This window comes from Bos taurus, chromosome 9 (assembly GCF_002263795.3).
Source record: "Bos taurus isolate L1 Dominette 01449 registration number 42190680 breed Hereford chromosome 9, ARS-UCD2.0, whole genome shotgun sequence".
Classification (NCBI taxonomy): Eukaryota; Metazoa; Chordata; class Mammalia; order Artiodactyla; family Bovidae; genus Bos; species Bos taurus.
Window position 1 is genome coordinate 632,420 of NC_037336.1, and position 24,817 is coordinate 657,236.

Sequence of the window (24,817 nt, forward strand, 5' to 3'; positions counted from 1 at the left end):
TTCAAGAAATGGGAGTTCTTACAACTTTGCAGTCTGAAATAGAAGAACTTTTCTATTTTTTAAGCTTTGTATTTTTCTGTTGGCTATATGATCTGTATCAATGAAACATGCAATAGACCTATCTAAAATCTTCCACGCCTAGAAACCATTTCTATCTTGCAGACAAATACCACATTGTTAGAAAGTTTTCTCATTAGGGCTATGAATCCAAAATATTCTGTATTTTTACTTAAAGCATGAGTTTTGTTTTTTTAATTTGTGTTTTTCAATGATTTTTTTTTTATTGAACCATGGAAGAAATGGTGACTTAACCCTAAAAAGCTAGCATAAGTATCACCACTTCAAGAATGGTGAATTACAGACATGAAAAAACCAAGTTTCCTTAGTGCACAGCAGTGGTTGGTCCACAATATAGACAAGGGCACACGAGATGGAAGAGTGGAGTGGTCTGCAGTCAGGGACTTGATTTCAAGATATCCTGCAAGGTTTGAAACTCAGGCTCTGAATTTTATAGTCTCTGAGTTAAAATAGGACCTCTGATTATATTTAGAGAGAGTAGGCTATATCACCCAGTATATTACCTTTAGCATCTTACTGGACAATATTTTAAAAGGAGTTTACACTGGCATCTGTTGCCACCAACTGCTTTATTTTACCATTTCAGTTTGTACTCGTGGATTATGGTTTAATATGCAAGTCTACTGTGTTTCAAGTGTCTGTAATTATATGTTTGTAGGGCTTTTGTACGGAGAAGGCAGTGGCACTCCACTCTAGTACTCTTGCCTGGAAAATCCCATGGACAGAGGAGCCTGGTAGGCTGCAGTCCATGAGGTCACCAAGAGTCAGACACGACTGAGCGACTTCACTTTGACTTTTCACTTTCATGCATTGGAGAAAGAAATGGCAACCCACTCCAGTATTCTTGCCTGGAGAATCTCAGGGATGGGGGAGCCTGGTGGGCTGCCGTCTATGGGGTCACACACGACTGAAGCGACTTAGCAGCAGCAGCAGCAGGGCTTTTGTAAATAGGCATTTGATCTAATATAACCTCTTCTATGATTAATTAAGTACAGTAACAAAGTTTTGTCATTGGTGGTGGCACTATTCTTATCAAAATCAGCACAAAGTTTTTAGATCATTAAAGAACGTATTTAAATTCTCCTAAATCTTTCAGATATACCATGAATTACTAACCTGAAGAAGAAAAAAAGAAAATTAGTTAAACATAATTAAGCTTTTGTCATTTTCTTAACAGTGGGTTGAAAAGTATGTGAAAAAGATAATTTCACCTTCAAATTGCTGTTTATGCATCTGTTTTGCTATTTTATTCTAAAGTAATTCCAAATATTCTAAGTTAAAAAAGCGAACTTTTTAGAGTGGTAAATATGCCCTTAGTCTTTAATTGGCTAGTGAAATTATTTGTTAGATAAAATGCAGTAAAGAGGAACTACAAGGAGACTGTTTGGAAATTAAAGAAAACTCAGCCTGAAGAGTAATATCTTCATGTTGATAGTTGGTCATTATTTGGGAAAACAGGTTTATTATCTGAGGTACAAGGTCAAGTAGTAAGCTCACACTCAAAAGTATGTAAAAAATTCTTAAGCTAAATCAGTCTGACATGATGAACCAGAATATTTTGAGCTCTAAGAATAGTTACATAGTTAAGGTGGTTAATAAGGAACAGTCAGTGAGGCTCAATTAGTTTTTGAATTGCATTTTTGTTGCATCTGGTTTTTCTTTTTGTCACTTAAATTAGTTGGGTAAGTGACTCCAATTTTATGTATAAATTCAGGTCTATGTGGTAAATGTAACTTGGATAGGTTGAATGTCAAAGCTTATCACTCTTCTCAGTGGAGAAATACCCTTATTCTGTATGTTAATTATTCCATACAGTATGCAGACAGACCAGTTGCCCTTTGTTTTTATCTTTATGTGCTCCACCAACCTTCCCCCCTACCTCCCCCCCAGTATTTTCTCACTTACATTAGAGGGGAAATACTGACTTCTTTAAAAAGTTTCATTTTCATACAATATTCTTTTCTTGGAGAACTCGGACACTGTTGAACTGATAGAATGTGTAAGGACAGAAAACATGCACAATACCACAATACAAAAAATTCAGTTTAGGCTCACTTGGCATTGGTTTTTTAGAAAATGTATCAAATCAGAGTGTTCTTTTTTCTTTCCAGGTTTATGGTTGGCTGTGGGAGATGTGATGACTGGTTTCATGGTGATTGTGTTGGGTTAAGTCTTTCTCAAGCACAGCAAATGGGAGAGGAAGACAAAGAATATGTGTGTGTAAAATGTTGTGCTGAAGAAGATAAAAAGACTGAAATAGCTGATCCAGATATTTTGAGAAACCAGGCTAAAGTTGAAATCCATAGTGAAGATAAAGCAATGGAATATGAAAAGCTTGGGTTACCAAAGCACACTACAACAAATGATAAAACCAAGTATGTAGATGATACAGTGAAGCACAAGGTCAAAATTTTAAAACGGGTGAGCTCATTACGCATTCTTTTTATTTAAGAACTTGTGTAGACTGGGAATTTGAAATTTTTTAGATTTCACTGTAGTGTACATTTTCACATTTATTTTTCCACAAAAATGAAGGTTTGCTTAAAATGTTTTGTTAGTTTTGGTGAAACCAGTTAGTGACATCTTCGAAATATGCAGATTTATTCCTTAAGTCTTTGGTATTTGGATTTTCAGTGGTAGAATGTGTATGTGATCTTGTGGGGCTAGATATAAATTGTGCTTACTGAGAAGTTTTTCTAAAAAGCTTTTCAGTCCATAAATATCTGTGAATCCTTAAAACCACATTTGGAATTATTATTTTCAAGTGCAAGAGTTCTCTCTGTAAGGAAATGTAATCTTCATTCTTTTGATTTTTGTTCCCAGTATTTGCTTGGAAGCCTTACTTCATAATTTCTCCCTTATAATGTTGTGCCTTAAAAAGTTAGTTTCCCCTCATCTTTCATTTTCAACTACTGTATTTTCTAAAGAGGGAGAGGGTGGGAAGATTTGGGAGAATGGCAATGAAACATGTAAAATATCATGTAGGAAACAGAGTTGCCAGTCCAGGTTCGATGCACGATGCTGGATGCTTGGGGCTGGTGCACTGGGACGGCCCAGAGGGATGGTATGGGGAGGGAGGAGGGAGGAGGGTTCGGGATGGGGAACACATGTATACCTGTGGCGGATTCATTTTGATATTTGGCAAAACTAATACAATTATGTAAAGTTTAAAATTAGAAAAAAAAAAGTTTTAAGATATTTAGTCAATTACAGGAGAAGTGTATAAAGGACACAGCCTTTTATTTAATTAAGTTTTATTTTCCTTGTCTACCTTTTTTATACTATGATTTTTTAAATCATTGGTTATTCTTGTAGGTGGCTCTAGGGAGGAAACACTGGTAACAAACATATATGGATGGTCAAATATAATAATTCCAAGATACAGTGAACACAAGTTATAGAGTTGGAAGGAGCCTTGGAAATTTTTTAGTCTGACCATTCAGATTAAAGAACATAGGCATGTTTTCTCTAAAACTTTCTTACTTACAAATGCAGTTTTTCCAGACATTCCTTATGTGACAAATCTGGATTAAATTCCAGTTTGCCAAATCCTTGTGGCATCCAACATTTTCTGTCTACCAAGACTTTCTCAGAATTAGATTATGTCCTCCTAATATTTACTATTTTTCTGTTGATTTGATTAGCACCAAAGTAATGGATAATATAGAACTGAGTGCTGTCGCAGATGGTTCATAGCAAGCCTTTGGGAAGGTTCTTTTAATGTTTAATCATCATTTCTTGGGTACAGTTTCTTGGCCACTCAGAAATATAACATTGTTTTGTCATAGAAAACCTCCATCTTGTCTAAAAAGACATTATAAAGCATTAACACTGAGTGTTTTAAGAACCCTCTAGCCAGTCTTACCAGATACGGAATTGAGGTTAGTCTGATTTCATAAGTAAATACATGAATGAAGTGATTACTGCTTCCTTTTCTTTTTCATGTTGAATTGTTGAATCTTCTTTGAACTACTCTGAGTTTAGTTTATGGAATATGCTTTTAAAAGATCACTTCTTATGATTTTATATTGAACTATTTATTGAGTTCCTATTGTGTGCCAAGCATGATACCAGATTTGAGTATGTATCACTGATTGAAATATGTTCCTGCTCTCAACTCTAGTTGGAGAGGTAGAAAATAAGTAAATAAAAAAGAGGATTCCCTGTCCAGAGAAAATCAGTGTTTTTTTTTGTATATATTGTCTTCCTAAAAACTATGATTTTATTGCTATACATAATGTTCTTATTAATATGATATTACTTGTTTCCAAGGGTCTCCAAATTCTGGTTTCATTTGTAGTTCTTTGTGGGTTATAATTGTAGCTACACTGAACATTTGATACTTTTATAGGTAAATATGACTTTGTTCTAGATAGTAGTAAAGAAAAATATAGATAATTGATATCTTTATAATTTCTCCCTGCCATTCTTTTTTTTTCATATCCACATGCGACAAACGGAAATCTTATATTTAATTTTCTTTCTAGTACAATTATTGGGAATATAATCTCAGTGTTTTTAGGTTCCCTTTTATAGACTACTGTGTGTTCTGCAGAAAATAGGTGCTAAACAGGTGGGTTTTGGAAGAAAGGATGAAGGTCCTTCTTGCTGTTGAGAGTTATGTGTATCTTCACAGAACAGTTACTGGGCCAAAGACTGGGGCATGATCTTAAAAAGCTGTCATGCTAATTAGGTTTAATTTGTTTCATCTACATACTTATGAAGGTTGCTTTGTATTTTAAAGGTAGTTTAGTAGTTTTCATTCTAATGAATTAAATACTATTTTTCCTAGGAATCTGGTGAAGGCAAAAACTCATCAGACTGTAGGGATAGTGAAATTAAAAAATGGCAGCTAGCACCTTTTCGAAAGATGGGACAACCAGTGTTACCTCGGAGATCCTCAGAAGAAAAAAGTGAAAAAATGACAAAAGAGTCTACAACCGTTATTTGCACAGGAGAAAAAGCTTCAAAACCAGGTAATAAGAACAGTAGAAATTATTGTATACTAATGTTTTTATATTTTAATGGCAAGAAAAATAGTTTAGGTGATTGACTTTACTTGAAATAAGACATTATTGTTTGGAATTCTTGGGAAGTACTAACAACCTCAGTAAGATTTAAATACTAATGGGAAATTACAGATAATAGGGAGATAAATAAAATAATAGGGAGACAAAAAAAATTAGAGAATTTAGGCACTGAGGAAAAACTTGACTAATGGAATAGAGAGTCAAGGTCAAGGGGAGTGGGAGGAATTTGTTTCAAAGAAAATGGAGGCAGTGGGATCTGAAGGAATGCAGAATTGTTTTGGAGGCAGGAATCCACAGAGGGCACTGCTGAGCTGAAGGCTTTGAAGTGGAAGCAGTCTGCATTTGAAGAGCAAGAAGGTCCCTGTGGAATGTTTAGAATGTTACAAATACAGGAGGGATAGAATGGTGGCAGAAGGTGAGTTGAGAGAAAATTATGTAGAAACTCTGAGGCCATGACAGGAGTTTATTGTTTATTCTGAATAGAGTGGGGAGCCTTTAGAGGAATTTATTATAGGGAATGCTGGTTCACTGTTTTTTTTTGTGGAGACTGGACTGTCAGGAAATAGGAGAGAAGGAGAGTAGACTGGTTAGGAGTCTACCAGGATCTATGAGAAAGGATGGTAGCCTGAAACAGCACAGTAAGGGTGGTGAAGGTGGTCAGGTTCAGATACGTTTTATAGTAGACTTGGTAGAACTTGGTGACAGGTTAGATGTAGGTAGGTGAAAGAAAAAAGAGTCTTAGCAGATGATTAGATCAGTGTTGGTGTTCTTTGTGGAGATGAGAGAGATTTGGGGAGGAAAAATTGAAAAATTATGTTTTGGGTATTTTGAAATACTTCCTAAGAGACCCATAAGGAGATACTTAGAGTAAATCTTTGGCTGATGAGTCTGGATTTTGGGCCATGCAGTATAAATTTGGGATTTAATGGTGCTTAGTTGTTACTTTAAAGCATGCACTTAAATGTGAAGAGCTATGTAGCGAGTTTGAGGATGAAGGAACAGAAGCAGAAGCCTCGGGGCATGTCAGCATTTAGAACTTGGGCAGGAGAGAGGCTCCAGCAGAGGAGATCAAGAGATGGCCTTTGATGTAAGAGAACTGAGAGACCAGGGCGACCTGGAGGCCAGGTTAAGTTCTGAGAAGAAAGTAATGATCAACTGTCAGATGCAGTCTTGATAGCTATTTGGGCTTCCCTCATACCTCAGTTGGTAAAGAGTCTGCCTGCAATGCAGGAGACCTGGGTTCGATTCCTGGGTTGGGAAGATCCCTTGTAGAAGGAAATGGCAACCCATTCCAGTATTCTTGCCTGGAGAATCCCATGGGCAGAGGAGCCTGGGAGTTCATGGGGTCTCAGGAATCAGACATGACTTAGCAACTAAACCATCCAACCAACCAGTGGGGCCAAAAGCCAGTTGTAGTGGTGGATGGAAGAATGGAGGGTGAGGAAGTGCAGATGGTGATTGTGCATAACTAGGAATTTTGCTGTTAAAGGAAATAGAAATGGTGTAATGACCTGAGTGACTTGAGGCGGATATGAGGTCAGGATTTCTCTTTAAGAAGATAACATGTTTGTAAGGTTATTGGGAATGATCCAGTAGGGAGAGAATTTGATGAGGTAGGAGAGAGATGATGGTTGAGGTTCAAAGTCCTTGAGATCAGAGGGGATGGGATTCCCCCGGAGGGGTTGGTCATAGGAAGGGACAGCTGATGCACTGTAATAGTAGGAAGGCTACATGCAGAAGGAGTGGGGACGTGTGAGTGAAGTTAGTAGGTTTGGTGATGGGAAAACAGGTTACATTGTTTTTATTTCCTTAGTGAAATATGAAGTGAGAAAGTCAGATGAGGTTGAAGTTGGAGAGGCAGGTATTATTGGTTTGAGAAGAAAGAAGAAAAAGCCTAAAATACATGTTTTGGAAAGTGGGAGAGCAAATTTAAATTCTAGGACCTTTTAATAGGATTAGGGCAGTACATTGAGTTATCCACTTGAGATTTTTAGTTATAAATTTAAAGTGAGATCTGTTAGCACCAGTTCTTGCTTTCTCTAGTTATCTTTAGCTGTTTGTAGGCTATTTGGGTGAAGGATAAAAGTTAGCTTTCACCAGGTTATCGTTTTTGTCAATGTAGATGTTTAAAGGAGAGAGAATAAAGATGCTAAGGCTACAAGGGAAAGGTACATTTTGGGCTATCTGATCACATTGTGTGGATATATATAAAAATAAAATGAACTTCCCTGGTGACTCAGTTGTAGCAAATCTGTTTGCCACTGCAAGAGACATGGGTTTGATCCCCGTGTCAGGAACATCCCCTGGAGAAGGAAATGGCCACCCACTCCAGTATTCTTGCCTGGAAAATCCCATGGACAGAGGAACCTGGTGGGCTGCAGTCAATGGGGTCGCAGAAGAGTCAGACAAGACTGAGTGACTAAACAACAACATATATATTCCCTTCTCCAGGGGAACTTAGTTTCTAAGTAAAACTCATTTAGAACTTTTTTTTTTATGTATAATTGCCATATAACATTAGTTTCAGTTGTACCATATAATGTTTTGATATATGTATATATTGCAAAATGGTCCACTGCAATAAGTTTAGTTAACATCTGTCATCATACATAGGTTAGAATTTCCTTGTCAAGAGTATTTCAATGTGGGATATGGATTCTGATCTAATGATTTAAAAAAAGGGATTTTTTTTTTTTTTTCTCGTGGCACATGGGATCTTAGTTTGCCAACCAGGGATGGAACCTGCACCCCTGCAGTGGACACACACAGTCTTAACCCCTGGACCACCAGGGAAGTCCCTAAAAGTAGTGATATTTAATCAGTCAGCTCTGTTATAAACTTATATTGTACATTAAAAAGGAAAATATTTTTTTAAAAGCAGCTTAGTGAGTTTTGATATCCATTTAAATTAGGTGCTCATGAGAAGCAGGAGATAAAGAAGAAGAAAACTGAAAAGGGACTGCCTGGTGTGCATCCTCCAGCCGTTCCTGCTTCCAAGCCTTCTGCAGACCAGATCCGACAGAGTGTCCGGCATTCTCTAAAAGACATTCTTATGAAAAGGTAACACACATTGATAATGTAGAAGATTGAATAATGTACGCTTCATGTATTTGAAAAATAATTGAGTTATTCTAATTTTAAGACTTACAGACTCAAATTTGAAGGTACCAGAGGAAAAGGCAGCAAAAGTTGCCACAAAAATTGAAAAAGAGCTTTTCTCTTTTTTTCGGGACACAGATGCTAAATATAAGAACAAATACAGAAGTTTGATGTTCAATTTGAAAGATCCTAAAAACAACGTAAGTATATATATATATATTTTTTTTTTAACGTAAGTATATTTTGTTCATGTCTGGACATTTATGTTCCCAGCTTTCCTACTGAGCACATACACAACACGTAGGGGTTAATAATTTAACACAATAGATCTATAATTTATTTCTTGAAGTGAGACCAGTAATTTTAATAAAGTCTTCTGCTATTGAATTGAGTTACAAATTCTGCACAGTGGTGACTAGTGTTATACAGTGTCTTTTAAAATATAAAATACTAAATATGTCTTAACCTGATTTATGTGAATTCTTTCCTTTATGTCCTTTGTTTAATCCAGGTCATTAAAAAATTGATTCCTGTGTAATCTTCAAAAATCTGTTAAGGAAAATTTTATAACACTATAATTAATACTTTCTGATTTAAATTTGAAAGTAGAGCTACGCTGCTTAAAATAATTTACATTTTGATAAAAAGATAGCTTTTAAAATATTGTTATTAATTTAAAAATGACTTTAATTTTAAAAATCTTTTAGCAATGGAGTAAACTTTAATTGAATAACTGATCTTTTCCTAGGGTTTTTTTATTTGGGACTTAAGAGACTGTGGGTGTAGATTCAAACTCCTTAAATATTTGCTTAAGTTTTACAAGGTTTTCACATGAGTGCAACAATTTGTGTAATGATACTTGCTGTAAGTGTGATATGAGATATTTTCTTGAAGTCTTCTAACTACTACTTAAGAAAAATCTTCATGTAAATTCTGCTGTCATGGTCCAGGGGATCAGATACTTTTTGAATTATATAATCTAAAAACTTTTCTTCAAGTAAATACTTACTTCCTTTAGGTTTTTTCTTGTAATTGGTTCTTTGCTTGGGAGTTCCCACAAAGCCTGTTAGGGTTCAAAGATGAGAAGTTTTAAGAATACGAAAGACTGTGTTCAGTAAAGTTCCTTTAGGCAGTAGCTTTTATGTAGTCATGGGTTGGCTGTTGTGATAGTATGTGTCCCTGGGAAGACTTAATACAGTTTTGGATAGATGTTGTAAAAACTTCACCACCATACATGCTTCTCCATTATGTGTTGATTTTTATACAAAATGTTTATTTTGCTGCCTTATTTGATGTTTCTAGAACACAAGGCTGTTATTTATTTTATTTGTAGTAGGTGATATGTGAATCATTAAACATTTGTAAATCAGATTTCAAAATTGCATCTTTATGATGTTTCTATACAGCAGCTTCTCCTTTTAAAAATGTTTTCTCTCCTTCCCATTTTTAAATACCTCCAGATATTATTTAAAAAAGTGCTGAAAGGAGAAGTAACCCCTGATCACCTTATAAGAATGAGTCCAGAAGAGCTAGCTTCTAAAGAGTTAGCTGCTTGGAGACGAAGAGAAAACAGACATGTAAGATTATCTATGAATATGTGTTTGTCTATATTAAAACGTACATTTTTTAGCCACAGAGAAAAGGTATATACACAGAGGAAATTAAACTCAGAGTACACAGTTACAGACCTTTTGTTCTGTACTTCTCATTACTTATCCTCCATTACTGCTAAGTTGCTTCAGTCGTGTCCGATTCTGTGCGACCCCATAGACTGCAGCCCACCAGGCTCCTCCATTCATGGGATTCTCAGGCAAGAGTACTGGAGTGGGGTGCCGTTACCTTCTCCGCATCCTCTGTTAGCCTATTCTTAAATTTTTTCTGTTTTCTTTTCTGTTCTGCTTTTTCCTCATTTTCTCGTTATCAGCTTACATAATCTTATATTTTGTAAATCAGAAGGGTGGAAAAATTGGTCAGTCTATTCTCACTCACATTTGCACATTTCACAAACACAATTTGAAGATTATGAATTTTGGTAATTTGTACAGCCAAATTAAGTCAGAATGAAAAAGTTTATGTTTATAACCCCATAATATTCAGTTTCAAATACCAAATGCTTTGAAAAATAAGGGCTTCTTTTTCCCCTGTTACAAATTTATTGATAAAATGTGATCCTGAAGTGTCATGTATGAAAGTTCATAGTCACAGAAATACTTTTTGTTAAGTGACAGTGTTCCAGATTTAACTTCTGGGGAGTGTTAGAACATCAGGTTAAGAACCTAAGAGGAACTTGTTCTCATTTATTTCTCTGTGGCAGCTGCTAAAATAGTAGATTAGAAAGCAGATTTTAAATGTAAATATTATGTTTCATCACTTTGCAAATAACATTGCACTTCAGTTGCCTCCAGTTACTATACATTGACCTGGAGAAGGAAATGGCAACCCTCTCCAGTACTCTTGCCTGGGCTATAGTTCATGGCGTTGCAAGAATCGGACACGACTGAGCGACACACACACACACACACACACACACACACACACATACACACACACAAATATATTGAAACCTTTCTGGGCTGAGATATGAGGTCTCATTCTTAAAACCCTAGCACTTAAAACAATCTCTGACATTTGCAAGTACTCAGTATATATTTGTTTTTTGACAGACAAACTAAAGGTTAAAAACCATCTATGATTTTAATTGTAAAGTATTTCTTTAAAATATTTCCTGTTAGACCATAGAGATGATTGAGAAAGAGCAGAGAGAAGTGGAAAGACGACCTATCACAAAAATAACACATAAAGGTGAGATAGAAATTGAGAGTGATGCTCCAATGAAAGAACAGGAGGCAGCCATGGAGATTCAGGTAAATGATGATGATAAAAATAGCATGTTTTATAGTGCCGAAAACATGAGGATTCAGAAAAGGTTTATTTGCCTAATATTCTTAAAGCAGAAAAAATAATTTTTTAAACTGTGTTTATTAGAGTAGTTTGATGGTTTTTTGAGAGTGTTTAAAGTATTGTTTCTCTCTATGAAGCGTACAGACCACCTGCATCAGACACAGACAGTTAAACACTTGATAAGGTAGATTCTTAGGGTCTTTATGATTTAGAAATTTTCTTAGTAGGCCTTAAACTCTGTAGGTGCTTCTTAGGCAGACTGTACTTTGAGATCTGGTGTGACTTTTCTTATTTTCAAACATCAGTGAGGTAATAATATGAAATCTTATTTGAGGCCTTGGAGAATAGGAATGTTTGAGTTTTTACTCCATTTTATGTCATAATTAACATCTAGCACTTATTTTTTAAAGAAATAGTGAGAAACAACATATGACTGGGACAGTTTCATTTTGGGGAAAAAATAGCAGTATGAAATACAAGTTCATATATAACTGAGACCAACTTTTTTCTGTTAACCTAATTTTTACTTTTACTTTTGTTAGGAACCTACAGCTAATAAGTCAATGGAGAAGACAGAAGGATCTGAAAAACAAAAAGGAGAGGTTGACTTGATGTCTAAAGATACCACTAGTCAACACAGACAGCATCTTTTTGATCTTAACTGCAAAATTTGCATAGGTAATTGGAATTATTTCTTCCTAAAATCTTGCTTTCATTTTGAAATGTGGACACTTGTGATTTAAGTTGGCTTTTGTTTCCCCAGTGTTGGTGTGAGTCAGTCTATGACTTAAAGGGTAGTAGTGAAATCAGTTTAGTGAGTAGTAACTAGCATTTCAGAACAAACAAAAACAGAAAATGGGAAACATCACAGTGAATTACACTGATAAAGATAAGTGCAATTTTGAGAGACCATGTTGTTCAGTCGCTCAGTTGTGTCTGACTCTTTGCTACCCCATGAACTGCAGCATGCCAGGCTTCCCTGTCCTTCACCATCTCCCGGAGCTTGCTCAAACTCCTGTCCATTGAGTCGGTGATGCCATACAACCATCTCATCCTCTGTCGTCCCCTTCTCCTCCTGCCTTCAATCTTTCCCAGAATCAGGGTCTTTTCCAATGAGTTAGCTCTTCGTATCAGGTGGCCAAAGTATTGAGTTTCAGCTTCAGCGTCAGTCCTTCCAATGAATATTCAGGACTGACCTCCTTTAGGATAGACGGTTGGATCTCCTTGCAGTCCAAGGGACTCTCAAGAATCTTCTCCAACACCACAGTTCAAAAGCATCAATTCTTTGGCTCTTGGCCTTTATGGTCCAACTCTCAACATCCATACAGGATTACTGAAAAAAACTGTAGCTTTGACTATATAGACCTTTGCTGGCAAAGTTATGCCTCTGCTTTTTAATATGCTGTGTTGGTTTGTCATGGTTTATCTTCCAGGGAGCAAGCGTCTTAATTTCATGGCTGCAGTCACCATCTGCACTGATTTTGGAGCCCAAGAAAATAAAGTCTGTCACTGTTTCCACTGTTTCCCCATCTATTTGCCATATTACAAAAAACTCCACACATGCATACGTACATGTATTACACACATTACAAACACACGGGTATTTGGAGTGTGTATGTATGTTTATGGATCATGATGTAAAGTATACTTTACAAATTACAATGAAAACTACTGAAAACCTTCTTTGGTAAGCCATATTAAAGATTTTAGTCTTTTATCTAAGAGCAGTGGATAGTGATTGAAGGGTGTTTATCAGGGGAGTGACATGATCAGATTGGAATTTTGAAGATTTCTTTGACTTTGAGTAGATATTATGGTGAAGGAAGCTAAGTGGTAGACCTTTATGCACTGGTGCAAGACGGAGATGAAATGGTTTTATTTAAAGTGGATGCATTGGAGGTGGAGGTGAGTAAGCTTTGAGATACTCAGGTAATACTGATAGAATGTTGGAGACTGACTGGATTTAGGGCATAAGAAATGGGGATGTGGAGAAAAGAAAATGGAATGTGTTGAGAAAGTTTATATTCAGTTTATTGGGAGCGATGGAGGATTAATCGTTTTTTAAATTAACTCTAGAGTTGTTACTCTCAGTTTTAATTTTTTTACTGTGGTATGACTTTGTTCAGTGAGATGAAAGATTCTTTAGGTTAATCCGTATGCTGTCCTCCATCACTGTATTAGAGACCGACTGAAATGTATTATAAATTTGGTAACTTTCTGATAATAGAAATAATGTCTTCTAGGAATGGTGTGTTCATATTTTTACAATGTATACAATGGTAAAGACTTAAAGACAGGATGTTTTTAGATATTGTTATCCCTGAAGAAAGCTATCTTATAGTGTCATAGTATTTTTAGTGTACTCATTAGTTTGTTTTGTCTGGGAAAAATCTTAGTAATTTTTCTATTATTTTGAATCTATTAATTTCTATTAATTTTAATGATTAACATTGTAACATTTATAATCAATGTAATATTTAATATTGTAATATCTCAGATTTAATGGTAGCCCACAATACATTTGTTAAACACTACTAGACTTGACCTATTTTTAGAAAGGTGGAATGATTTTTTCTTGTGGTTCTGTAGGTAAAACTAGTGTCATTTTCTAAACTTTACTAGTGTTTTTCATTCTTAGTAAATAATTAAGTCACTTTGCAGTATGCATATGTCATGAATTGCTGTTGTATGTAATATGATGTAATATACAGATTTGTTTTACTCGGTCTTCACATTACCTCTCAAGACTGTTCGAATTTGGTATAGTTTAGTTTAAAAAATGTTTGCTAGGGGATCAGACTACCTGTTTTAGGGTATGGTTATAATGTTTCCTTTTCAAAAGCTTGTCTGAGTTGTTTAAGGTTCTCTTTTTCCACATCAATAAGAGAGTGTGTTCCATAAATCATTGTGAGAAATGATTATAGTTAAAAACTATCCCCAGTATGCAGCAGTGCAGTCAGGGAAAGTGAATAACTCTAGAAGTGAAAATGGATAAAGTTACAGAAATTTCAGTTTACAAAAGTGGTCTATTTTCATGTTTTCTGGCTTTAGGTCGAATGGCACCACCTGCAGATGATCTTTCTCCAAAAAAAGTGAAAGTTGTTGTTGGCGTGTCTCGTAAACATTCAGACAATGAAGCAGAAAGTATAGCAGATGCTTTGTCTTCAACCTCAAATATTTTGGCCTCTGAATTCTTCGAAGAGGAGAAACAAGAATCTCCAAAGTCAACATTCTCTCCTGCTCCACGGTAATTTTCCCTTCGTTATAAATTCTAATCTTTATCTCTCTTTGCTAGTTTGTACTTGGAAGTCTTCAGAAGCAGAAAAGTGACATGTTTCTTAAGATGGTAACTGTACCTTCCTTTATTTTCAACTAATTGAGATTTTTAAAGACTCTAAAAGTTAGAATTGAGTATGTGCAGACTTGACTTTCGGAGAAGGCAATGGCACCCCACTCCAGTACTCTTGCCTGGAGAATCCCATGGACGGAGGAGCCTGGTAAGCTACAGTCCATGGGGTCGCTAAGAGTCGGACACGACTAAGCGACTTCACTTTCACTTTTCCCTTTCATGCATTGGAGAAGGAAATGGCAGCCCACTCCAGTATTATTGCCTGGAGAATCCCAGGGACGGGGGAGCCTGTTGTTCTTCTGTCTGTGGGGTCGCACAGAGTCGGACATGACTGACGGCGACTTAGCAGCAGCAGCAGACTTGACTTTAAAGCTCTCTTTCATTATATTAGTCCTAAGAGGCAATAAATAAGTCTAAGAAATAAGTCTTTCCTAAAAGGCAAGAATTAAAGAAAAATTGCTTGCATTTCTCTGGACCCCATTAGTCCACCTAAGCCAGTCTAGAAGAAAATCATGTAAAACATGAGTATGTTAATATGAGTGTGTTTTATGAAGTGAAAATATAAACTCTTTAATCATAGCTTTATGTACTTTGGCCTTTTGATTCATTTATTTACTTTGGCTCTGCTGGGTCTCTGTTGCTGCATGTAGGTTTTTTCTAGTTGCAATACATGGGCTTCTCATTGTGGGGGCTTCTGTTTGTTGGGGAGCATGGGCTCTAGGCATGCAGGCTTCAGTAATTGTAGAGTGCTGGCTTAGTATTTGTGGTGCATGGTCTTAGTTGCTCTGCGGCATGTGGGATCTTCCCAGACCAGGGATCAAATGTGTGTCTCCTGCTTTGGCAGATGGATTCCCAACAACTGGACCACTAGAGAAGTCCTACTTTGGCCTTCTTGATATGCTAAAGTAGAAATAATTGATGAGCAAGTAGAATATACATTTATCATGAGCAGATCTTTAGGCTGAAAATTTCTTAATGTCATTTTTTTTTTTTTTAGCCCAGAGATGCCTGGAACTGTTGAAGTTGAGTGTACCTTCCTGGCTCGATTGAACTTCATCTGGAAAGGTTTTATCAACATGCCATCTGTAGCAAAATTTGTTACCAAAGCCTACCCAGTATCTGGTTCCCCTGAATACTTGACAGAGGTATTGTAAACTTTTCTGCTCTTCTATGCCTGGGTTGACATAAATTTTATAAGACATAAATCTTACATATGCCTGTTTTCTTTTAAGACTAAGATAAACTCTTCTTTGTATTAGAATGAAATTAATTTAAGTCAGTGTAATATTGCTTATCTAATCTATCAACTGTTTCTGAAGGCAAAAGGCAAGGAAACTGCATAATAAAATAATAAAAATATTTATTTTCATTCATGGTAAAAGTATTTATTGACAGTGACTCTTAAACATTGAATTAATGTAATTATAAGTTCACAAGTAGAGTTTCAGAACTATAGAAAGTTGTTCTCTGAAAGTTTTAAATCCATGTCTTACTCTTTCCAAGATGTACTCACTATATCAATTAAAAATTAATGGATATTTTGCATGGATATCTAAGTTTTTCTTGAAATACAGACTTACATAAAGATTAACATGTTTATGGCCTCCAGTGCTAGTCTGTTGGGAAAACTTTTCATTATTAACAAGTCTTCTGATTCCCCTATTGCTTGTATTTCCACAACTTCATGACTATGGTTCTTACCTGCCCATTTCTGTGAATGAGGTAAAGACCACAGTTGAGCCTTGAGTAACATGAGTTTGGACTACTTGGGTCTACTTATATATGAATTTTTTCAATAGTGAATACCACAGTACCACATGACCTTCAGTTGGTTGAATCCTCAGATGTGGAACTGTGAATACAGAAGGCCGACTATGTGTTACACTGAGATTATCTACTGCACAGAGGATGGGCACCCTTAATCCCCATGTTGTTCAAGGGTCAACTGCCTAGTTGAAACTTTCCAGCTAGTTGACAGTCCTGAGGTCAGTGACCGTGGTTGCTGCAGTGGTGCCCTTGGTTGACTTTATACCTGAGACAATAGGAAAGGACTAGTAAGCAGCATTTGTGGGAAATAAGCAGCTGTAGTACTATAGTATATACAATATTATATCAGTAATATGATAAATGAGAAAGTACGACTTTTTAAAATTCTTTTGAATAGTTTGTACTTTTCTGTGTTTATGCAAAAAGGAAAATAAATCAGCATATGTGTACTGTATTTTTGTTGAGATTACTTTTTGCTATTATGCTATTTAACATTAAATTTTCTATCCATTCTCAGTCTGCTGACCATAAAGGCAAAGTTTTCAGTGTTTTATAAGACATAAATCTTACATATGCCTGTTTTCTTTTAAGACTAAGATAAACTGTTCTTTGTATTAGAATGAAATTAATTTAAGTCAGTGTAATATTGCTTATCTAATTTATCAACTTATTTGTCTAGTTGTGTTTTTGATTAATAAACAACTTAGTTATTACTTTTGCATATAGTTCGCTTGGGAAGTAATATTTTAAACACATTGATTTTATACGAAAAAAATTCAATAGACCCATTATGCTTTTCTTATAGCATAATTAGTCTTCTAAATGTCTAGATCAGTCCACAGTGAAAATAACGCTTCTTTTAAATGAATAATTAAATCCTAAACTATGGAAACCTTTTAATTTTAAACAAAACTATTATTCTTTTTTCTGAGCCAGTTTATATGTGGTTGTTTTTCAGAACTCCACCTCTGCTTCCTACTTACTTCTAGTGTGATTTGGACTAAAATTCTAAATAAACTATTTAAAGCAATTAATTATTTAAATTTAATTGAATTAATATTGATTATGATTTTTCTGTCTTCATCAAAAAACAAATATACTGATTAAAGTTTCAAATATTCTTAACTACATACCTCATAATTGATTTTATATATAGTCCTCTTTTCTTAGATTGGGCCTTTAAAAAAAAATGAACCTTGCATTAATTACAATATTATTCTCTTCTGTGCAAAAGTATACTGTATAGTTAAACTTGATAACTGCTGAAATCCAGCAGTTAGTGACTAAGGCATACCCCAGTTCACTATCACCAAAAAAAAAAAAAAGATGGGGAAAACAGTGCCCCCTAATATTCTGAAGTCTGCTGTATTCTTCCTGGGTTGTCAGAATGGGATGCTGGCACTGCTGCTTTTTCTTGACCTGAGATTCTTTCTTAATTGTATTTGAGCATCCACCTCAGTTATTTGGAGTTGACATTTGAGGTAAAGCCTAATTGCTCTCCCTATATTTTCTTATATTCGTTGATGTATTTTATAATCTTTTTTTAAATCATTTTTCAAATTAGTCTTAGAGCTAAATTTGTATGAAGTATAGATATTATAATGAAGATAAACTGTATACATTGATCACCTTCATTTTTTACCACAGGACCTACCAGATAGTATTCAAGTAGGTGGTAGGATATCACCTCAGACAGTTTGGGATTATGTGGAAAAAATTAAAGCCTCAGGAACCAAGGTGAGGAGCACTTTTTCTCTCTACCAATATGTGAAAATATTTGAAAAGTAAACCACTGAGATTTCTTATGCAAGGTCCCCTAGGGAGGACCTATATTGACATAATATGCCATTGGCTAAGGCTCAAACCCATTATTCCTTTAGTTTTTTTTTTTTTTTTTTCTTTTCCCACTTTTGGTATGCTGTCTCAGTGATTTCTATCATTGTTTTGAAAGGAATGTTTTAGAATAAGTATTGAGATTCATTCTGGAATGTTGCCTTGCTTTGATTATAGACATTTGTTTTGGTTGGGGCACAGGCTAAGCTGTTGAGACAGAGATCCTAAAATACAGTGGCTCAAAAAAATAAACTTTTCCTGTTATGTTAGGTAGGTCCGTAATTTAGAGTCTTTGAGTTGTTAGATCATTCATGGATTGGGCTCTTCTGTCTTATTGTTTTTAAGACTGTGGCCCTTAGCAATCAAGCAAAGTCAAAGCTGATTTATCAGCTCCAAGTGGGGGAAAAAAGAAAAATGGCTGTTGAGCTGTTTTAAAAGCAAGACCTGGAATGTGCAGTTTTCTTTTCACTTCCTCTAACTGCCATTGGCAAGAGCTTATACTCTATTAGGCTGGGAAGTATGATCTCTGTTGGATGGCCATGTGCCCAACCGAAGGTTTAGAGGGCTCTCTAGTAGGAAATGAGGAGGATAGATACTGGGATATAGTTAATAACCTTTACAGCAATATTTCTCTTTTTCTTTTCTCTCTATATCTTCTATCATTTCTTTAACTCATAGAACACTGCTACACAGGAATATTTAATCATTAGAAGAAATCATTTTTCTCTCCAAGGATGTTAATACTCAGCATGTTACAGACATTCAAAAAATAAATCTTGAATAAATGAACTTTAATTTTTTTCTCTTATGATCAGAAGTCTTTAGTAAGGTTAGTAATCAAAATGGATGCTCTTTAGCTGAAAATAATTTTTTTTTCTAATATAGATTGTTGAATTTAAACTGATACAGTGTTAGAATACAGATAAAACTTTGAAGCACTATAAAAAAGTTTTATTTATTTGCTTTCACTTTCTTATGATAGTGAAAGTCAGGAAAAGTGTTGGGAAATATTACTCTTGGACATTTGGGGAATTGCTCTTCATCTGCCCCTTTATTATCGCAAATAATGGCATAGTGTGCCTCCATCTAGAACTGACCAAGACACTGTCACAGTTATTGCCTCCAGATAAGGGCATTCGAGGTGACAAATCTAAGAGTTGGAGCCTTAGTCCAGCTCACTCACTCTCCTCCTATGGTCTTGCATCAGTTTAGGCTTTGTGGTTGACCTGACTCCACTTTTTGATTGTATACTTTCATGAAAAAACATCTGTTTTTCATTCTACCAAGTTAACACCAAATTGGGACAATTTTTTTTTTTTTTAAATCTGAAACAAAGCCGAGAACTCAGAGGCAAGCAAATAAGTTTCTGAGTATGCCAAATGATTTTATAAAATTTATGGCCTATGTGTATTTGAGGTCATTTCACTCAGCCCCCTTTATTCCTAGATTCAGTTCCTGTAAGTTGGAATATCAGTGGACTTGTGCATTTCTCTGTGTTTGTAATAGTGGGGCAGTGGTGGTGGCTGCTATTAATTTGCAGTGTGCTGAGAATATAGACAGCCGTCTGTAAAAGTTATAACATTGGAAATAGGACTTGGTATAGATATCAAGACATGTGGCTTCAAATACCTTCTTTGCCACTGATAAGTGTGTCACCTTGAACAAATTAATTACTTTAGGACTGAGTTTCTGTGAAACACTTTCAGATGAAACATATCCACCTCTGGATCAGCACAGATCTTTTCCTAAAAGTTGTTTCCTTATAGTATTCATATCTGCATTTAAGTTGGTAAGCCATGTTATTACTTGGTGTCAGAAAACATAATAGATTTTTATAATTGAGAATGGTATTTAAAACCAAGCTATTGTTTAGGTTATTATTTTTATTATTTGTTATTTTCTTGAATAGGAAATTTGTGTGGTTCGCTTCACACCTGTGACTGAAGAAGATCAAATTTCTTATACTTTGCTGTTTGCATACTTCAGTAGCAGGAAGCGCTATGGAGTGGCTGCTAACAACATGAAGCAGGTCAAAGACATGTACCTTATCCCTCTGGGCGCTATGGATAAAATCCCACACCCTCTCGTGCCCTTTGACGGACCTGGTAGGTATCTGTTTAATTAGTAGAATTTGAATGAAATGGGGTGAGAGGGCCAGAGTGGGAAAGCTGAGCCTGCTTTCCTTCTTGGGTCTTGGCCCTCAGGATCTGCCCAGACAGGAACAGGCACCTGTTTAGGAGACTGTAGTAAGCAGAATTTTACTCTTTATTATAATGGTTGAAAATGACTCTCGATTGATGTTTTTGATTCTGTACAGGCCTTGAATTGCATAGACCTAATCTGTTGCTGGGCTTGATTATTCGTCAGAGGCTGAAGCGGCAGCACAGTGCTGGTGCTGGTGCTGGTCGCACAGCTGAGACGTCTGACAGCGCACCGGTGACAGTGCCACCTGACAAGAAAAGCAAGACAGAAGTATCCACAGAGGGGGCAGCAGAGGAAGAAAGCGACTTTTTTAATTCTTTTACAACCGTATTACACAAACAGAGAAATAAGCCTCAGCAAACTCTTCAGGAAGACCTTCCAACAGTCATTGAACCTTTATTGGAAGTCACCAAACAAGAACCACCAAAACCTTTAAGATTCCTTCCTGGGGTCTTGATTGGCTGGGAAAATCAACCTTCTACTCTGGAATTAGCAAATAAACCTCTTCCTGTGGATGATATCCTTCAGAGCCTTTTGGGCACCGCTGGTCAAATGTACGAACAAGCTCAGTTAGGGACAGAACAAAACACTCCTAAAGAAATTCCATTTATAAATGAGCAAGCTAATCCAAAAGCAGGGACGATAGATACAGGAGAAGCAACTGGTGGTGAAGCCAAGGAAGTGAAAGTTAAAGGAGATAGCCCTTCAGAATTGACAGATAATGCAATAGGAGAAGAGACGTCTGCACTGGGGGTCTCTTCAGTTTCTGCTGGGCCTTTGACAAGTCTTAGTCTCAGAGGTAAACCACCAGATGTTTCTACAGAAGCATTCCTAACAAATTTATCAATTCAGTCAAAACAAGAGGACACTGTGGAGAGTAAAGAGAGAGTGTTAAAACAGCTGCTACAAGATCAAGAGAATAATTTACAAGATAACAGGACTTCAAATACTAGTCCTCCCTGTAGGTCTAATGTAGGGAGAGGAAATGTAGATGGTAACGTGAGTTGCAGTGAAAATGCTGTTACTAACACGACAAGGGCCCCGCAGTTTATCAACCTTAAAAGGGATCCTCGGCAAGCAGCTGGAAGAAGTCAGCAGGTGACTACTCCTGAAAACAGAGAAGGAGAAGGCTGCCGTCATGGAGAGAAGCCGCCGCTGCCTGGCCCATCGCACTTAACTGAGCAGAGCAGCGTGGAGGAGAAGATGCCTTCTGTAGAAAAAAGCCCCTGTGTTCAGCACAATGACGATTCAGGAGCTGTACAAGACTCACCATCAGTAGAAAACATACAGTCTTCTCAAGTGGAACAAGCAAAACCCTTACAGGAGATTTTAATGCAAAATATTGAAACTGTGCACCCATTTCGAAGAGGATCAGCAGCAACAGCATCTCATTTTGAGGTTGGAAACACATGTCAATCCGAATTTCCTTCTAAAAGCATCAGTTTCACTTCGAGAAGCACCAGCCCCAGAACAAGTGCAAACTTTTCACCCATAAGGCCGCAGCAGCCCAGCCTTCAGCATCTCAAGTCTAGCCCACCTGGGTTTCCATTTCCGGGACCTCCTAATTTCCCCCCACAAAGCATGTTTGGATTTCCTCCACATTTGCCACCCCCGTTACTTCCCCCTCCAGGCTTTGGCTTTGCCCCAAATCCCTTGGTTCCCTGGCCACCTGTTGTCCATCTGACTGGCCAGCCGCAGCGTATGATGGGTCCCCTCTCACAAGCATCAAGGTATCTGGGCCCACAGAATTTTTACCAAGTTAAAGACATTCGGAGGCCGGAACGGCGCCATAGTGACCCGTGGGGTAGGCAAGACCAGCAGCAACCGGACAGACCATTTAACAGGGGCAAGGGGGATCGTCAGAGGTTTTACAGTGACTCACACCACCTGAGACGAGAGCGCCACGAGAAGGAGTGGGAGCAGGAACCCGAAAGGCACAGGCGCAGAGACAGAGCCCAGGACAAGGACAGAGACAGGAAGGGCAGGGACGAAGGTCATAAGGATAAAGAGCGGGCACGGCTGCCTCATGGGGAGCGCGGGGCAGACGGCAGGGCGAACAGGGAGAGCAGAAGTGCAGACAGGAAGCCCGACAAGCCGAAGGGCGAGGACCAGGAGAAGGACAAGGAGCGGGAGAAGAGTAAGCATAGAGAGGGAGAGAAGGACAGAGACAGGTACCACAAAGACAGGGACCACGCTGAGAGAGCTAAGAGCAAGAGGTAAAGCCAGCGGGCGGCTGTAGGGGTGCATTTAATAACTGTTCAATGTCGTGTCTTTGAAACTTCATGACTGCCTGCTAGGATCTTTTGTGCCATCTTTTGAATTTTTAATATTGGTGGTTTGCAGAAGAATAAATTGTGTGTGTTGGTGCAGAGTGCTCTGTACCAGTGCTCATCATCCCTTCTTCATACCAACAGCCCTAGTTACAGGAATTAATATTTTTTAAAATTTACATTGCTGTATATTCAAAGATTTGTTTTATTAATATGCAATAAAGGCTTAGAAATTTTAGTTTTATTCCTTAATTGGTAAATATGGTTAACTGTGGAATATATTTACCACCTCTAGTGAATGTCCTTTCTATAATGACTAATTTGAGAGTAATGTGTACTCTGTAAGTTTGTTTTAAATTGCACTGTTTTTAAAGAAACTCTAGAGGAGCAACAAAAAGCCAAGCAACTTCATAATCAGATTATATTAATCATTTTGTTCGGCAGTTTTTGACCAAGAATCAAAGCCCAAGGAGTACATGTATTGCTTTTAATCTGCACTCACTGAAGGCGTTTATTATTGTGCTACAGCTTTGTGGTAGTCCATTATTATTCTTTTCTTTTTGGCTCTTCAGAAACTTGAATACTTAAGCTTGTACATGATTTTGTGTTTTGCTATCCTTTTTACTGTAAAATGTAAATATTTTAAGGGATATTTTGATTCTAAATATGATAAAAGAATTTCTCACCTATTTTGTGTGTGTGATTTGAAATTCAGTAGTAAAAGAGTTTCTTCTTTGAGGCTTTAAATACCTTTAGACATTGTTTTTCTGTTACTCAACTTATAGGTTGAGTAAGATGAGGGGAAAAATGATTTCTTTATCTTAGATTATAGACTATTGAGATAAATCATGTAGTTCTGATGAGACTAGAATTTAGAGCTACTGCTGAAAAACTGCAGCTGTAATCCAATTTATAGGTATGTTTCTGAAAACTGGTGCACCATCAGAATTTGATACACTAATTATTGTAAGACCATAGGACTTTTATTTAAGAGAAACATGTGAATCTCTTTGTAAAATGTGTAATTAGCCCTAGCTTGTTTGGGGAGTAAATAATTATAATGTTGTATGCTCATTTTTCTTGAAAGCACAGGTAGGCTATTGTTAATCCAAACCTAAATTTATTTCCACCCTAAATTGCATAATACTATATTGATTGCTTTAAAGTAGTAGCTACCAAATGATGCTAATCCTTGAGACCAAAAGGAGAGAAAGAAAAGCCAGTATTTGTATTTACCTGTATTAGTGAAGAAAAATACACATGACTTCACAAAATTAGGAAGATAAGTTTATTTTCCTAAAAAGTTTACAGATAATGGGTTTTGAAACTGAATCAGCCTTGCTGTTTTTAACTGGAGAGAAAATGAGTGGAAATTCAAAACCAAATCATTTTGTCTAATTTGCAACAATTTGAAGTCCCTTTTTTTTGTCATCCTTATCCGATGAAATTTATCATCACCTGGAGTCTGAAACAGGCTTGCCTGGTGACTCAGATGGTAAAGAATCCACCTGCAGTGCAGGAGACTTGGGTTCATTCCCTGGGTTGGCAAGATCCCCTGGAGATGGATATGGCAACCCACTCCAGTGTTTTTGTTTGGAGAATCCCCATGGACCGAGGAGCCTGGTGGGCTACAGTCCATGGGGTCGCAGAGTTGGACACAACTGAGGGGCTAATCACAGCATACAGCACAGGTTCTGAAACAAGAGGATTTGTATTTAAATAAAATTGTTTTTGTTTTTTTTTTTTAATTTGCACTTTTTCTTTTGGAAACTAGCTTGTTAGAAAACAAATCAGTGCAGATTAAAAAAACTAAGGTCAGTCAGCTTTTGCATCATTATGAAGAAATTGTTACTAAGGTTTTACCAAAAAAAAAAAAAAGCCCCCAAACCAAAGAAACCTTAGGTTTTTTATTTCATAACTGGTTCCTGGCTGCCCCCCACCCCCCCCACCCTGCCCCATACCAAAATCCATGGATGCTCAAGTCCCTTATATAAAAGGGCATAAATTTGCATATAACCTATGTACTTATATACTTCACATCATGTCTATCTAGATTACTTATAATTTTGTAAGTGTAATACAATGTAAATACTATGTAAATAGTTGTAAATATGAGGCAAATGCTATGTTAATAGTTTCCAGTGTACAGTAAACTCAGGTTTTAGTTTTTGGAATTTTCTGGAATTTTTTCCCCCCATCTGATGTTGAATTCAAAGATGAAAATCCACAGGTGTGGAAAATCAACAATTTATATCTCAGTAAATGTGCTTTCACTGATCCAACTGATC

General features: G+C 36.6%; 1 protein-coding gene across 11 annotated transcripts in view; it reads left to right on the plus strand.

The window, feature by feature from the left end:
• PHF3 (PHD finger protein 3) overlaps nt 1-24,817 on the plus strand; it is a 105,786-nt gene that overhangs the window by 69,006 nt on the left and 11,963 nt on the right. For 8 of the 11 annotated variants that reach the window (XM_024996622.2, XM_059889705.1, XM_059889706.1 and 5 more), the window contains 12 exons: nt 2,190-2,499; nt 4,871-5,054; nt 8,021-8,168; nt 8,251-8,407; nt 9,668-9,784; nt 10,940-11,071; nt 11,651-11,786; nt 14,160-14,355; nt 15,455-15,602; nt 17,872-17,961; nt 19,967-20,162; nt 20,375-23,218. In XM_024996622.2, the coding sequence (XP_024852390.1) occupies nt 2,190-2,499; nt 4,871-5,054; nt 8,021-8,168; nt 8,251-8,407; nt 9,668-9,784; nt 10,940-11,071; nt 11,651-11,786; nt 14,160-14,355; nt 15,455-15,602; nt 17,872-17,961; nt 19,967-20,162; nt 20,375-22,479 (3,919 nt within the window). In that variant the 3' untranslated portion in view covers nt 22,480-23,218. Of the gene's footprint in view, nt 1-2,189; nt 2,500-4,870; nt 5,055-8,020; nt 8,169-8,250; nt 8,408-9,667; nt 9,785-10,939; nt 11,072-11,650; nt 11,787-14,159; nt 14,356-15,454; nt 15,603-17,871; nt 17,962-18,735; nt 19,916-19,966; nt 20,163-20,374; nt 23,461-24,817 lie in introns of those variants that run through there. The other 3 variants (NM_001192571.3, XM_024996626.2, XM_059889710.1) reach the window with 3 other exon arrangements.